The sequence below is a fragment of the Bos taurus genome, chromosome 19 (genome assembly GCF_002263795.3).
Source record: "Bos taurus isolate L1 Dominette 01449 registration number 42190680 breed Hereford chromosome 19, ARS-UCD2.0, whole genome shotgun sequence".
NCBI classification, from domain to species: Eukaryota; Metazoa; Chordata; class Mammalia; order Artiodactyla; family Bovidae; genus Bos; species Bos taurus.
In genome coordinates this window covers 28,888,411-28,903,672 of record NC_037346.1, presented here as the reverse complement: position 1 = coordinate 28,903,672, position 15,262 = coordinate 28,888,411, and the positions used below count along the sequence as shown (strand labels likewise).

Below are 15,262 nucleotides of genomic sequence, written 5' to 3'. Positions count from 1 at the left end.
AAGTGGAATTCCTTAAATACCAGGCCTGTGGTTCCTTCACTGCCTCTTCCTAAAATGAATGGAATTTGAGAAGTCTGAACTTCTTCTGTGGTTAGATCACAGTGTGAGCCAATCCTTCATCCATCCCTTTAATAAATAGGTGTTTGTTGAGTGCCTACCACAGGCCAGGCACTAGTCTAGGGACGAGACTTCCTGCCCTCTGCCCTCTCGGCACTCATATTCCCACGCCCTTCACTTTGCCCCGTTAAAGGATATGGCAACTTCGTCATTTTCTGGGTAAAGGCAGGTTCCAGCTTTTAAAAAATTTTATTTCAAAGGGTAATATATGCACCCACCTTTTTACATAAAGAATTCATAATATAAAAAGAACAGTAATGAAAAGTCTTCCCTTGCCTGGGTGCCCCTCCCCAAAAGGAAGAAGACACTGAATATTTTCTTACTTAAGCATCCTTCCAGGGTCTTCTTTGTGCAACATGAGCATTTGAGTGTAAGCAACCCCCCTTGTCTGTGTACAGGGCACATCTTGTATATGTTCCCTGCAGGTCTGTCCTCTGCTCATGCCCACCCAAGGGAGCAATGTGAGCAAAGCTGTGGACCCAGCTGGTCTCACCACGTCCAATCAAATCAAAGGTGTGCCGTGTGCTCAGTCGCGTCCAGCTCCTTGCAGCCCCATGGACTGTAGCCCACCAGGCTCCGCTGTCCATGGGATTTCCCAGGCAATAGCGGAATGGTTTGCAATATCCTTCTCCAGAGGATCTTCCCGACCCAGGGATTGAACCCACATCTCTTGTATCACCGGCACTGGCAGGCAAATTTTTTACCACTGAGCCACCTGGAAGCCCTAATGAAAGGGCCTGGGCTTTTTTTCTTTTAAATCTTCCTTTGGGATTTAAAGGCAACTTTAGGATGAGCTGAAGCGAAATTCAAGATTTGATTAACTGAAATGCTGGTTCTGAGTTTTTATTATTTGAAGCACACTACCTTGGGTACATTGGAGGGTCTAGATTTCTCTGCACTTTGACCCCCCCTCCCACATACACACACAAGCAGGGCTGCCCAATAAGCAAATAAAAAGAAGCATGAATAAGTGATAAACAATGAGTAATGTTTGTGGTAGAAGTATTCATATGCCCCAGGCAATACTGGGGATACATTTTGACTAACAAGTTATTGTTAATCTGAAATTCAAATGGAGCCGGGCATCATGTATTTTGCTGGCAACACTACCCCCCAGTCACCCTCAAACCTGTATCCTTAGCACCAACATTCCCTTCTGGGGGAGCAGCCACCACCCCCCAGCTGGAAATCTCTAAAATCAGCTCTTTGTTTTAATGTCAGAGTCCTCTTTCAGGGTCCCTCTCACACCCACATCAGTCAAGAGTTCTGATTCTGGCTTCCTGACTGCGCCTTCCAGAGTCCCATTCCCACTGTTGAGTCCTAATTCCTGTCTACCCAGATGACAATACCCATCTAGAAGGAAGTCGGGCCCCCAGAGGCTCCCCCTGCCCACCCACTGCCAAGACAGTGGACAGACCCTTCTTCCCACAAGCCTGCTGGTAAGGTCAGGCCCCCACCCCAAACCCTTCCTAACTGCATTAAAGCTATATCCTAACATGGGAGGGATGAATGGCAATATTTGGTATTTCTACCCTGCAATATGGCATAGCTCTTACCCATATGTGTGTTTCTCCTTCTCATCACTGATAATTTACAACATGTTTAAGCAGTATTCCTAGTTATTTCATATTTCTGGTTTTTAGGAATGAAATCTCATTTTTATGTTTCTAAAAGGGTCTTGCTTTTGACTATCTAGTACCTGACCCTATTAATGACAGTGATAATTCTAAAACATGGATTCCCCAAACCATTCAGTAGTTTCCCTTCCAGGAAAAAAAAAAAAATTGAATTTTTTTTTTTATCCTGTTTCCATTTCATGTCTTACTGTTTTGTCCAGAACTTCCAAAACATACAAGTGATGAAGGTATCCTTGTTTTTTAAAAAAGCAATGCCTCTGGTATATCACTTGAGGCATACTGCATTTCTAAAATTGTTGGTCTAAAATTGATCCTCAAACACATAAGCTAAGATAAATTCCAGATGGCTGAAATCCTTAAATAGCCATAGAAAAATCAGAAGTACATAACACAGAATGTTTATCGAAAGGTATGAAACAAATAAATCTAAAACTTTCTGTAGGTAGAAGGATTGAGTCTGGAGGAAATATTTTCAGCAAGTATGACAAGAGTTAAAGAATTTAAAGAAACAAGAAAAAAGAGCATTATGACCAAGGCAGAATGTTCAGACAAACCACATGAGCAGACAATTCCAGGAGCAGTCTTATAACCACTCATAGTGAAAAAGCGTAGAAAGATCCAACACTCGGCTCCAAACAAACAAATGTTAAAACCAAGATGCTATTTCTATTTGTTCAACATATTAATGAGAGAATATTTAATACTCAGGAAAACATGTATTGCTGGGGTATCTACAACTTGATATCATTTTTGGAAATTTGTCAATGCGGGCACTCAAAATAATCAAGCCCAATAAAGTTGATCTAAAAACTAAAAAGCAATAAACACTTAAAATTGGGAAGATGATTTATATAGATATCAAAACTCATCAGATGGTACTTAAAATTTTTACTCAGCCCTGAGAAGAAATTCTGCCATTTGCAGCAGCATGGATGGACATGAGGACATGACGTGAGTGAAATAAAAAGACAGAGAAGAACAGTGTATAACACCTTTTATAGTGGGATCCAAAAATATCAAAATTGAAAAGCAGTATATAGTGGTTATGAGGGGCTGAGGGTAGACGGAAGGGAGAGGTGTTGAAGGTACGTACTTATAACACTAGGTATTTAAGTTCTGGAGACTAGTACATGGTACAAGCAGACATCAGGTATGGTGGGTTCAGTTCCAGACCACCATAATAAAGCAAATATTTCAATAAAGCACATCACGTGAAATTTTTGGTTTCTCGGTGCATATAAAAGTGATATTTACACTCTTCTGTGGTCTCTTAATAGTACAATATTATAACGTACAATAATATGTCTAAAAAACAACATATGGACCTTAATTTTCTTAAACATTTATCGCTAAAAAATGCTAACCATCATCTGAGCCTTCAGCGAGTCTTCATCTGCTGCTGGTGAAAAGTCTGACCTTGATGTTGATGGCTGCTGAAGCCTAGGATGGCTGTGGGAATTTCTTAAAATAAGACAACAGTGACTGACATCTACGCTTGGATTGACTTTTCCTTTCACTTGAACCCTTAGAGGTCACTGCAGGGTTACTCATTGGCCTAATTTTAATGTTGTGTGTCTCAGGGAAGAGGGAGGCCCGGGGAGAGAGAGATGGGCGGAATAGACAGCTGGTGGAGCGGTCAGAACACACACATTTATTAAGTTCATCTTATATGGGTGCAACTCACAGCACCCCCAAAACAATGACAATAATGACATCAAAGATCACTGATCACAGATCATCATAACAAATATGGTAAAAATGAAACAGTTGGAAATACTGTGAAAATTACCAAAATGCGACACAGAGACACAAAGTGAGCAAACACTGCTGGAAAAAGAACACTGACAGACTTGCCCTACACAGGGTTGCCACAGACCTTCAGTTTGTAAAGAACACAGTCTCTGCAAAGTACAATACAATGAAATGTACCTATACAGTGATTATAGACAACAAAACTGTATTATAAATACTAAAGTCACTAGAGACTAAACCTTAAATGTTCCCAGCACTAGAAGAAATACAATTACATGATGAGATGGAGGTATTAATCTATTAATGCTACTACTGGCAATCATACAGTAATACAAACGTACCAGATCAATATATTATCAATATATACCCTACACAGGGTTGTATCTCACATATAACTCAATTTTTAAAAATGGGTGCATTTCATTGTACATAATGTATACCTTTAAAAGTTGATTTAAAAAGCAAGAAACAAAAAAAAGAACAAAACAGTCATCTTTGCTTTGACCATGTCATTTCACTCAAGAAATTAAGCGTATGGAAATGATCAGAGCTGAGGACAATGATTTAAATATAAGAATTTTCAATGCAGCATGATAGTTGGAAAATTGTACAGTATAAAAATGTCTCCCCACAGATGTACAGAACAGTCTTTTGGACTCTGTGGGAGAGGGAGAGGGTGGGATGATTTGGGAGAATGGCACTGAAACATGTATAATCTCATATATGAAACGAATCGCCAGTCCAGATTCGATGCATGATACAGGATGCTTGGGGCTGATGCACTGGGATGACCCAGAGGGATGGTACCGGGAGGGCGGTGGGAGGGCGGTTCAGGATGGGGAACACGTGTACACCTGTGGCGGATTCATGTTGATGTATGGCAAAACCAGTACAATATTGTAAAGTAATTAGCCTCAAATTAAAATAAATAAATTTATATTAAAAAAAAGTCTCCCTAGCAATTGGATCATTTAGTGAAATAGCATACAATCATTATTAATAAAAACTGTTTCATAGAACCTTTTAATGACCAGGAGAAAGTCTCAAGTTAATACTTACATGAAAACAGCAGGATACAAAACTAGAATTTCCAATTGTTTGTACATGATTTGAAACACATCAACACACTAATGATGGTTATCTCTAGAAGGAGGAATTCCGGATCTTTTTTTTTTTTTTTTTAACACATTTTAGTATTTTTCATTTTTTTTTAGTTATACATATTTAATTACATCATCAAGAAATCAAAGTATTTTGGAACAGGATTTTTTTAATGTATTTATTCATAAAACAGTGGTCCTACTGTCAGTAGGAGGCTGGGTGACTCAGGGCCCGAGGAGGGGGACCCCCACAAACCCATCCCATTTGTGTGCCTGGGCTGGGGTCACACACTCCAGCATGCTGGCTTCTCAACTTCCTCTCTTCCTCAGTTCAAAGCTAATAATCCCTCTTAAAGACCAAACTCCTTCATACAACCTTCTGTGGCTTGTCCCCAACGAATTCTCCAGCTCCTCCCCCGAGCCACATAGGCTTTCATGGACAGAGGAGCCTGGCTGGCTACAGTCCATGGGGTAGCCAGACATGACTTACTGACAAAACCACCACCACCAATTCATTTTACCAAGCACTTATCCTGTCCAGCCCCACTCCACTCGGTGACTGGCAGTTTCAGTCTCCCGGACTACAATGCATTTTTCCCCCCCACCCTCCTTTGTCCTTAGTTGACCCTTCATTCCTCAAAACTCAACTCAAAGCTTCACACTCCTGGGAAGTCTCCCTGCCCCGCCTCCTCACCCCACCTCCCCGGAACAATCAAATCCTTCTAGCATAATTGCCTGGTGTCTCAGATTGTAAAGAATCCATCAGGTTTGATCCCTGGAAGGGAGGATCCCCTGGAGAAGGAAATGGCTACCCACTCCAGTGTCCTTGCCTGCAGAATTCCGTGGATAGAGGAGCCTGGCAGGCTACAGTCCATGGGGTTGCAAAGAGTAGACTACCACTGAGCAACTCACACTTTCACATAACAGAATTGCCAGAGAACATCTTCATTTTGTAGTTCTTGTCACCAGTTCTAATCATGGGCCAGTGGGATTACTTCACTCATCTCCGTCTCTCCTGCTGGACCGTAAGCTCCCAGGATTTGCATTCATCCCCCACCGCGTGTTCCATGCTCTTAGTATAGTGTCTGGACACAATATTTGTTGAATGAATGAATGTTTCCTCATCTGGAAAATCAGAGAAGCCCACCTAGATTTCAATCCACAAGGTTTAAAAGCCCCTGTTCTAGACTCCTCCACTGTCTCCAAGGCTGTCTGCCTGAAAAGTCCCAAGAAAATTTGGACCATATCACCTTTATTAACAAATTAACAGTTTGATTATCGTTCAATTCCCCCAAGACTCACAAGGAGTTTCTTAGCTCTACGGATTTGAGGCAGAAGAGACATAGGAAATCCTGGTGAGTCACAGATTACTAATTCAGAAGACTTTTCAATTACTCCTGCCTCTCCATGGCTGCAGTAACTGGATGAGCATGCAAAGACCAAGAGAAAAGGTACACAGAGCTTACCTCCCTCCTTCCTCTTGGTCTCTGCAGGTGAGGAGGTATTAATATAATTAACTCATTTTATCATCACAACATCCCCGTAATAAGGTACGTACTGCTAGAGTCCCATTTTACAGATGAGGAAAGCTGAGGCACTACTGAACTTTTAGTAACTTGCTCAAGGTCACAGAGGTGGTATCCTTCACCACCATAGGACACTGCCTCTCATGTTTAAAAAGTGAATGCTACCAAAAGAGCTATTACTGACACCCATTTGACTCCCTGACGCCTGCAGAACAGTGCTTCCCTAGTGAAAGGAGAGAGGAAGGTGAGGGTTGGCATCCTTGTGGGTCACATGTCAAGGATTGTTTTCTCCGGCTGAAACTCAAGAGTGGTGATGCTTGTGGAATGAACACTGACAAGTTCCTCCTCCCCCAAGAACAACAATCCCTAGTCTTCAGGGAGCTTCAGCTCTCTGCCCAGAACTGTGGGTTTTGTTTTGTTTATTGTTGTTGCTGTTGTTTTAGCAGGAAGCCAGCCATGTGCCTCAATTTTCAGGACTCTTTCATCCAACTGGGACCCCAAACAAACGCTGGGTTTTTATCCTGGACAAAGTGATACACAGAACTTCCAAAGTCTCTTGACCCTGCAGCATCCCCAGTAAGGAGATGACCCCAGGGAAAAAGGATACAAACCCATGCTAATGCATCGTAGGGGATTTGATTCACACTAAACAAAAGGATGCCATCTCTGATGTAGCAGATCCACTCTGTTTCCCTGGCACTCAGTGCAGTACCTGGCGCACAGGTTCTCAGCTTGCCTTGGGCTTAGACTGAAATCCAAACTCCTTACCACTGCCTCTGAAACCTTACATGATCTGGTCAACTTCATCTCCACCTCACTCTACTCTCCTGGGCAACAGCCACCCTGGTTTTCTTTGATGCCTCCAACTCTCAGCTCCTTCAGGCCTCTGGTCTTGATACTTGCTGTTCCCTGGATTATGCCTAGATCTTTGCCTGGCTGCGTCCTTCTCGTCATTCACCTCCTTCCTCCCAGGCCCTGGCCTTTAAAGTCTGACTCCCCGCACCGCATTGGAAACCAGACTGGAAATTCCATACTTGGCGTGAGAACCAACCCTCCGAGGCTTCACCTAGCGTTTGCTGAACACAGAAATGTTGTATACACTCAAACCTACCAGCTCCTGGCACTCCCCCTCCTCAAGCGCTGACACACTAGTCAGCTCAAAACAAAAGCGATAATCCCAGGCTGAACTGGTAACTGTCATCTCGAGAAGTCCCCAAGAAGCCCCCTTCCTGATGGAGCACCCACTTGTCCAGAAGGGAAAAGCGAAAGGCCGGAGGGCGGCTGCCGCCGAGCGGCGAGGACTGGAGGCCGCCGGGTGCTGCCTACCTTGAACTCCGCGGAAAGTTGGGGCGTGTATTCGCGAGTCCAGAGCGCGCGCACCAGCGCCGCCAGCTGCTCGGTGACCTCGGCGCGGCCGGGCTCCGCCCGGTAGCGCCTCAGCGCCAGGAACTCGGCCAGCAGGTCGGTGTTGCTCAGACACTGCACCACGGCATTCATGAAACAGGTGTTGCCGTGGTTCTTCAAGCCCTGCGCTCCTGGGGGCCGCGCCGCGTCGCCGGCGGGGAGCTGGGGCTGGGGTCCGGGCGGGCGCTCCTCCCCGGGGCTTCCGGGCGCGGCGGGATCCTTGCCCTCAAAGCCCCCCTCCCCATCGCCATCGCCGTGTCCTGACTGGGGCTGGGGTCGGGGCCGGGGCGGCGAGTCCCCAAGGCGGGAGCGACTGCCCAGCGCCAGCAGGAAGCGGCCGAACAGGCGGCGCAGGGAGCGGCGGCGGCGGGGCCGGGGCGCAGGCGGCTCCTCTTCGGCCGCGGCCCCCGCGCTTGGGTCCATGGCTCCTGCCAGCGCCCCTCCCGGAACCAAGCCTCCAACCCCCGGGGGTCCCAGGGGGACAAGCCGCCGGCAGGCCCTTCCAGGCTCGGAAAGGTGCCCAGGCGCCGGCTACCTGCGGGCCAGGTGTGCCGGGACCGGGCGGAGGCGGAGCTAAGGGCGGGGCTGCCCCGCCCCGCGCGGGAATCCGGCTGCAGAGACCGCCCCGGGCAGCGCCCCACCGCCCCGACCCGCCTCCGGGTCCCGCCCCCGCCGCTCGGACCCGGAATCAAAGCACTGAGGCTTGGCTTTCAGCTTTCCTCCCCTTTCCTTATCTCTCCTAAACCTACCGACCCAAATTTAACCTCTGCTCTTAGTCCTCTCCCAGCCTTCAAGCTGTGAAAATAATAGAGGAATGATAAATATGAACGCCTGGTAAACTGCAAAGCCCTGGCTCTTGCTAAGTTTCTTGGAATGACGTCCAGGCGAAGGTGAAGCCTTCCCAAAGGGTAGCCGCGGGCGTAGCGAGACGCGCACAGGGAGCGGCGACGGGGTGGGGAGCGCTTTGGAACCGCTGGTTCCTCCGCAGGTTCAGGTGTGTGCGGACAAGTAGCACCATCTCCTTCCAGCCCGTCTGCCCCGCTGGGGAGGCAGAGTCTTTGCGGGACCCGCCATCCTGAGACCAGAACTGGGAGGCGTGTGTAGAAACACCCGGGGTGGCCGTGGTTTAGACCAGGTTAGAGTTTATCAAAACTTGCAAGCGAGACCTTATCATCCTCAGTTTAGCTTGGTGGACAATCTGGCTCAGAGAGGTTAACGCCATGGGCTGAGGCCATAGACCCATAAACAGGGAAACCGGAACTGAAGCCGGGTTCTGCCAATCCCGCAGCTTCGCTCTTTTCCAACCTCAGTATTTGCTTACGAAGAAGTTTTCCGGCTCCCTGGCGCGCCCCCTACGCGGTCACACTTTAATTCCTTAAAGCAAAATCCTAACTGGATTGCTACCCAATAAGAATTGACTTGGTATAGCCTCTCCCTGGATTCGCTGGGGGACTCCGCTCACCTGTCCTCTAACTGTCAGGTTTATAATTAATCCGACGAAGTCTTGCAAAGTGAATTTCTCATCCGTTTCTAGCTCAACAAGAGATCAGCAGGATGCGTCATTACATCAGTGCCCTGAAATGTTACTTATTGTTTGATGAATATGTGGTCATCATTTATTAAATATCCACCTTGACATATCAAATAGGGCAGCAGCAGGTTACCTGATGAAAGAAAAAAAAAAAAAAAAAAAAGCAGCAGCAGCATTAAAGAACAAAGAATATGCCCAGAAGAAAAGACTGTTCTGTGAATTAGAAACTTGACGTGTTTCTGAAAAAATGCCTTCGTCTACCTTCCCTGGAAAAGGATACTGGGTTGGACAGTCAATAAACAAGTTCCATCACCTTTCTAATGGTAAGCAGAGGAGAAAGATTTTATGCTCAATTGCAGAAAAGCACCTATCAGATTTCACCTTTGATAATCACCCTCAGGGTCCCTAACTCACATTTTTATTTTAGAAAGCACAATTCATATTTAACTTTCTGCTCTGTGTCTCATGAATTCTTCTGATGCCTTAATATATTATTTCACTTAATTATAACAATAATTTTTGGAGCAGATATTCTTGCTTTGGGGCTTCCCTGGTGCCTCAGATGGTAAAGAATTCCCTTGCAATGCAGGAGACTTGGGTTTGATCCCTGGGTTGGGAAGATCCCCTGGAGAAGGGAATGGCTACCCACTCCAGTATTCTTACTTTATAAAAGTATCAGAAAGTACTTAAAACAAAACAAAAACCCTACCCAAGATCTGGACTCAAACCCACATCTTGCCCAAGGCAGCTTGACCAATGAAATGCTAATTAAGTAAACTCATATGTATACCTCAGAGAAGGCAATGGCACCCCACTCCAGTACTCTTGCCTGGAAAATCCATGGACGGAGGAGCCTGGTAGGCTGCAGTCCATGGGGTCGCTAAGAGTCGGGAATGACTGAGCGACTTCACTTTCACTTTTCACTTTCATGTATTGGAGAAGGAAATGGCAACCCACTCCAGTGTTCTTGCCTGGAGAATCCCAGGGACGGGGAAGCCCGGTGGGCTGCTGCCTCTGGGGTCACACAGAGTCGGACACTACTGAAGCGACTTAGCAACACATGTATACCTATGGCTGATTCATGTTGACGTATGGCAGAAACCAATAAAATATTGTAAAGCAATTATCCTTCAATTCAAAATAAAAAAAAAATTTTTTTTTAAAAGAAAATAAACTCACCTTCTTTGTTTTTAGAGAATTACAGCAATGATTATCTGCAACAAATTGTGAGGAAGGGCTGTGGGGTTTGCAGACTCATGGAACAGATTAGGATAGGAAACCAATGACTGGGAATTTACTCATAATGAAAAAAAACAGTCTAGATTAATTATTCTTGAACACATCTCAATTTTAATATACAATTCAAGAATGTGCAATGCATTCTATAAAGGAAAGGAGAAACCTGTAGATAAAATATTTTGATCAAAGAACAAAAACACAGGTGTGAGAAAGCAAGATTAGTCTAGGAGTCTCAGGCTTCTTCAACAAGATGGTAATTGATGCTGTGAATCCAGGAGATCTCTGCTGCTTCATGAGGGAAATGGGTATTTCCACCTCAAAATGGCCCCATCGGCACTCACGCTAACGATGTACTGATTTCCTGGACTTATCCGGATACGGGTGATGTTGCCACTGTGTCCCACCCCAACATGGGTCACTTCACCCTCATTGTAATCCCAGACCTTGACCAGATGGTCATTTCCACCTGAAACAGACAAACAGTTATATGGCATGGCTGCAACAGAACAGAGAGAAAACAGTCCTGATTTTTAAAAACGACCATTTTCAATACATTCCCCGTGTGATGATTTAAAGGAAGAAAAAACCTATCTTTATAAACACTCTTCCTTGACTGGGAAAAATCTAGAACTGTTGCAGTAAATTTGAGGGGAAAAAAGTAAAGAGGTGACATCACCCTTGATCCCACCATCCAGAGATAACAATTAGTAACTTCTTGGTTTAGTTCCTTCTGGTCTTTTCTCTGTAAGTTACACAGTTACACAGCTGAATATGTGATTGGGATTATACTGTGTCTACTTTTATATCCTCCTTTATGTAAATGTATTTGTGAAACTTTCATTGATTTAGAACATTAATTGGTTACTGTCCTGAAGACTCAAAGAGGCTGCAAGAAATAAGACTGATGCTGTTGCAATGGGCACATTGTGTAGCAAATGCCCCCTGGACATGCTGATTGAAAAGCCTGGCATCAAAGACTTCAGTAGGAAACATCACAGCAAGGCAGGCTGGATAGCCCAGTCTATGTAAAGGTCTATTTCTATCTTTTTTTTTTAATTGAATTAGGGCTTCCCAGGTAGCGCTAGTTGTAAAGAACCTGCCTGCCAATGCAGGAGAACTGAGAGACAGGGTTCGATCCCTGGGTTGGGAAGATTCCCTGGAGGAGGGCATGGCAACCCACTTCAGTATTCTTGTCTGGAGAATCCTATGGACAGAGCAGCCTGGTGGGCTACGGTCCATGGGGTTGCAAAGAGTCAGACACGACTGAAGTAACTTAGCACATATCATTGCTGCCCATCACAAAGAAAAAGCAAACAGTGGAAGCTTAGCTTTTATTTGTGCCCCTCAGGCTCGTAGGCAAATGTGTCTTCTCATTGAAATGTGACTTCTGGATTTTTCTTTCCTAGCCACATAGGCTGCAGCGCACAGGCCTGAATCTAACCTCGTTGCCCTTTAGACCCTTCTGGGGTCACTGCAGTTGCCCCCTGGCCAGGGAATTCCAGGTTTCCATTTAAATAAATTAAGCTTGGCTTTCTTCTCTGATTCCAGGACTGACCTGTAACAAAATGCACCCCTTCCACTGTGATGTCCATGCCGTTGACAGCCCCGGACAAGGAACCGTCCAACTCTCTGATGACTGAGCCGTCGAACACTTCCCAGTAAGCAATCTGGAATTGGAGAACGAAGCATGGGGCAGGATTCAGCTCAGTGGAATCATCCAAGCACACGCCAACAAAAGAAGGTTCTACTTTATATAGCAGGCAGCAGAAATATACTCAGGGATGATGTATCGGCTGACATTATAAATAGGCTAAGGCAGGGGATGGAGAAATCATTTTAATATTTTTAGGAGTGGCTTTTAAATTTGCATTCTATTTAAAGAGATGTTGATATGCTGGTAAACTGGATTGAGACAGAGAGTGCTTTTTGGTTAGATGGAGCAGATTGAGCCTGGAGGAAGCTGTAAAGGGAAGAAGAAACCGGCCAGTGCACAATTCTGCACTTAAAGGAGGAGAGCAAAGCTTTCTTTAGGCTTGGCAGGAGGGGAAATGAAATTTCTTTAGGGCTTTCAGCTTGGAGAACGAGCGGTTCTGCAAAATTCTGGAGACTGGGCCTTACAAAGTCAGCTCTCGCTGTAGCTGGCCCTCCTTCTTCCTCACCCCACACTTATCCCCACCTTCTCTTCAGACTCAAAGCAACAGAAGATTTTGCAGGGACGGGTTTAAACAGAAACTGATTATATTACCCCTGCCACCTTCCTGGGCCATGAAACTAGGTTAGGGGTGGATAGGAGACAGGAGCTCAAAGAGCGACGGTTTTTCTCTGAATATACTGCTTTTATACTTTTTTGAACTTTGAACCTTGTCAATGTACAACCCTGTTCAAAAATAAAATTTCTTTCTAAACAAAAGTGCCCTTGACCGGAAATTGGGAGTGGGAACTTAGGTATGTATTACACCCGGAACTTTCTCTGTCTTTCGTGTTGATGGAAACTTGCTGTATTTCAGTCATGAACACCAGGAATCTATGTTCCTCTGAATTTAGCTAGAAATTGTGTATGCTATTTAAAATTTTTTTCTTTTCTTTTTTTTTTTATAATTTCTATTGATGCTGGATCGCTTTAACAATAAATTTCGGTTTTCAGACTAAAAGCATAAACAAGTGTAAAAGCATGCTGAGGGGACTTCCTTGGTAGTCAGTCCAGTGGTTAAGACTCTGTGCTTCCACTGCAGGGGGCACAGGTTCAATCCCTGCCTGGTTGGGGAACTAAGATCCCACATGCCACATAGTGAGAACAAAAAAAGCAGGGGGCCGGGGGGAGGCATGCCAAAAATCTTTGTTTCTCAGGAATCACATCCATGTAAGTCCTTGGTGCTTGACTACTAGTTTCCTTGACCAAGGAAGTCAAAGTGATCTTCAGCTGGGCTTTCCTGAGGGTCCTCTGCCAGAAGTGGTCTTCCCTGAGATCAAAGCATGGCTACGTCCCCCTGGCACTGAGGCCTCAGCTCAAGTGTCACCGCCTTAAGGAGGGCTCGCTGACCAGCCTCCCTAAAGCAGTTTCCTTCTCGCAGCCAGTACCCTATAACCGGATCTATGTATTTTTAGCTCTTTTGCCATCTTGTATCATCTTGGTCACTTATTACTCATTGCTCATTCATGGACTCTGTCACATGTGTACTGTTCAACTCCAGCCCCTCCCACCCAAAATTAATACAGAAAGTAAGTTGCCTCCATGACAGCAGGGACACTGTCATGCGCCTAGCGCTTAGTTTGACAGATTTGTGATTTATGGTTGGAATAGTCTGGTCAAAATTCAAATAAGAGGGAGATGGACTGTTTCAAGTCTCATAAGCTGAAACCTAGAATACAGCAGATATCACCCTAATCTAGAAATGATATGAATCGTATAGCAGAGCATTTATAATGACGTTGTGATTAGCTCCTTAATATCTATCCATCCTAGTTCCCAGAGGAAGCCCACTTAGACCACAAGTCAAGCATGCATTAGGGGATAGGCAGGTGTGGGCCAATTTGGACAGATTCGACACAAAGAAACTAACAACCTAGAGACTGGAAAGGATGCAGCTCTCCACGCCTTCCCAGAACACTCTGTCTGGTTGGTTCAGGCAGCCGTCCTTGGGTTTTTATGACAAAGCTGTTGAATCCTGCCCCCAGATCACAGATGCAAGGCCTTGTACCAAGGCCATGGAAGTACAGCCCAGAACCAAGGACACCTCTGAAGTTGAGCCCCTTTGTAAGCATTGCCAAAAGCCCCTGATTATCACTAACAAGCTTCTTGACTCCCAATTAGACAAAGACGCCCACTTCAGTAAACACCCTAAAGCGCCTCAACCAACCACCTGACGCTAGCTTTCCCCCAGGAATTTTCTTTGTCTTGAGGCTATAGAAATTGGCTGTTAACTCATGAAAACTGTCGACTCTCCTGGGCCTGTTGTGGGGCTGGCCCGCTGCGCTCACAGTGCCCACTGTATCTGTGCTTTGTTCTTAGTAAACTCACTCCCTTCTGAAATGCTCCGTGTCTGGAAATTCTTTTCCATCCCACGCTAGGACTGCCTCAATGAAAGAAAGGGTCTTCAGGCTGTAGTTCCCACTCACCTGGGAAGCTTAAACAGGAAAAATCCCCACTTCTGGATTCAAATTTATGGGCGTGGGGGTGGGGAGGGCAAGTCCCTTTAGAACTTTGCCCATGCTATTTTTATACTTTTCACTCCATTATCTCAGACTGCAGCTGGCAAAACAATAAATAGGCAACCTCCTCTTCAATTATCTCAAAGGCATCTCAAAGACTAAATTAGGGGGATCCAAACCCAATACCTGGATTGGCAGGGAATCAGGCCAAGATCTGACGGATCTGATGTGGCTGGCAGGATGGGAGACACCCTACCAGCTTCCTTGCCCCTCTCTCCTGAAGCCTCTTGCTCACTCTGAAGAGGAAATGTTCCCCCCAAAAGAAGGGCCGATTTCCATCCAAGGACATGGACCCCCCCCAGCTAAAGAGGTTTTTAACATATTGATGAAGTAGGGTGATGAGGTGGCACAGTGGGTAAAGAATCCGCCTGCAATGCAGGAGACACGGGTTTGATCCCTGGCTCAGGAAGATGCCCTGGAGGAGGAAACAGCCACCCACTCCAGTATGCTTGCCTGGAGAATCCCATGGACAGAGGAGCCTGGCGGGCTACAGTCCATGGGGTCACAAAAAGTTGGACACGACTGAGCACTCACTTATAGCATGAAGTGTTGAGAGATGAGCTCCATTGTCATTCAATTTGAATTTAATCACATGACAACTGCTCTGGACATGGCACTTCCATTCTAGCCCTAAAAATTTCCTCATAATCAAAACCAGTACTTACTAAGTGCCTGTTCTGTGCCAGCCCTCACCCTTAGCTTTTAGCATTGTTGCTCAGCTGGTAAAGAATCTGCCTGTAATGCAGG

General features: G+C 45.5%; 2 protein-coding genes and 1 long non-coding RNA gene across 7 annotated transcripts in view; 1 reads left to right on the top strand and 2 right to left on the bottom strand.

Moving 5' to 3' along the window:
* USP43 (ubiquitin specific peptidase 43) overlaps positions 1-8,086 on the bottom strand; it is a 51,744-nt gene extending 43,658 nt beyond the window's left edge. For all 5 annotated transcript variants that reach the window (XM_005220429.4, XM_010816071.4, XM_005220432.4 and 2 more), the window contains exon 1: positions 7,459-8,086. In XM_005220429.4, the coding sequence (XP_005220486.1) occupies positions 7,459-7,959 (501 nt within the window). In that variant the 5' untranslated portion in view covers positions 7,960-8,086. The remainder of the gene's footprint in view (positions 1-7,458) is intronic.
* LOC104975030 (uncharacterized) lies at positions 7,510-14,336 on the top strand. Its single transcript, XR_001494311.3, has 3 exons — positions 7,510-7,593; positions 9,185-9,390; positions 11,855-14,336. It is a non-coding gene; the product is annotated as an uncharacterized lncRNA (long non-coding RNA).
* CFAP52 (cilia and flagella associated protein 52) overlaps positions 10,395-15,262 on the bottom strand; it is a 25,824-nt gene continuing 20,956 nt past the window's right edge. Inside the window, exons 13-14 of the mRNA XM_002695880.6 lie at positions 11,862-11,973; positions 10,395-10,772 (exon numbers count right to left, since the gene is read on the bottom strand). Coding sequence (XP_002695926.1) covers positions 10,597-10,772; positions 11,862-11,973 — 288 coding nt within the window. The 3' untranslated portion in view covers positions 10,395-10,596. The remainder of the gene's footprint in view (positions 10,773-11,861; positions 11,974-15,262) is intronic.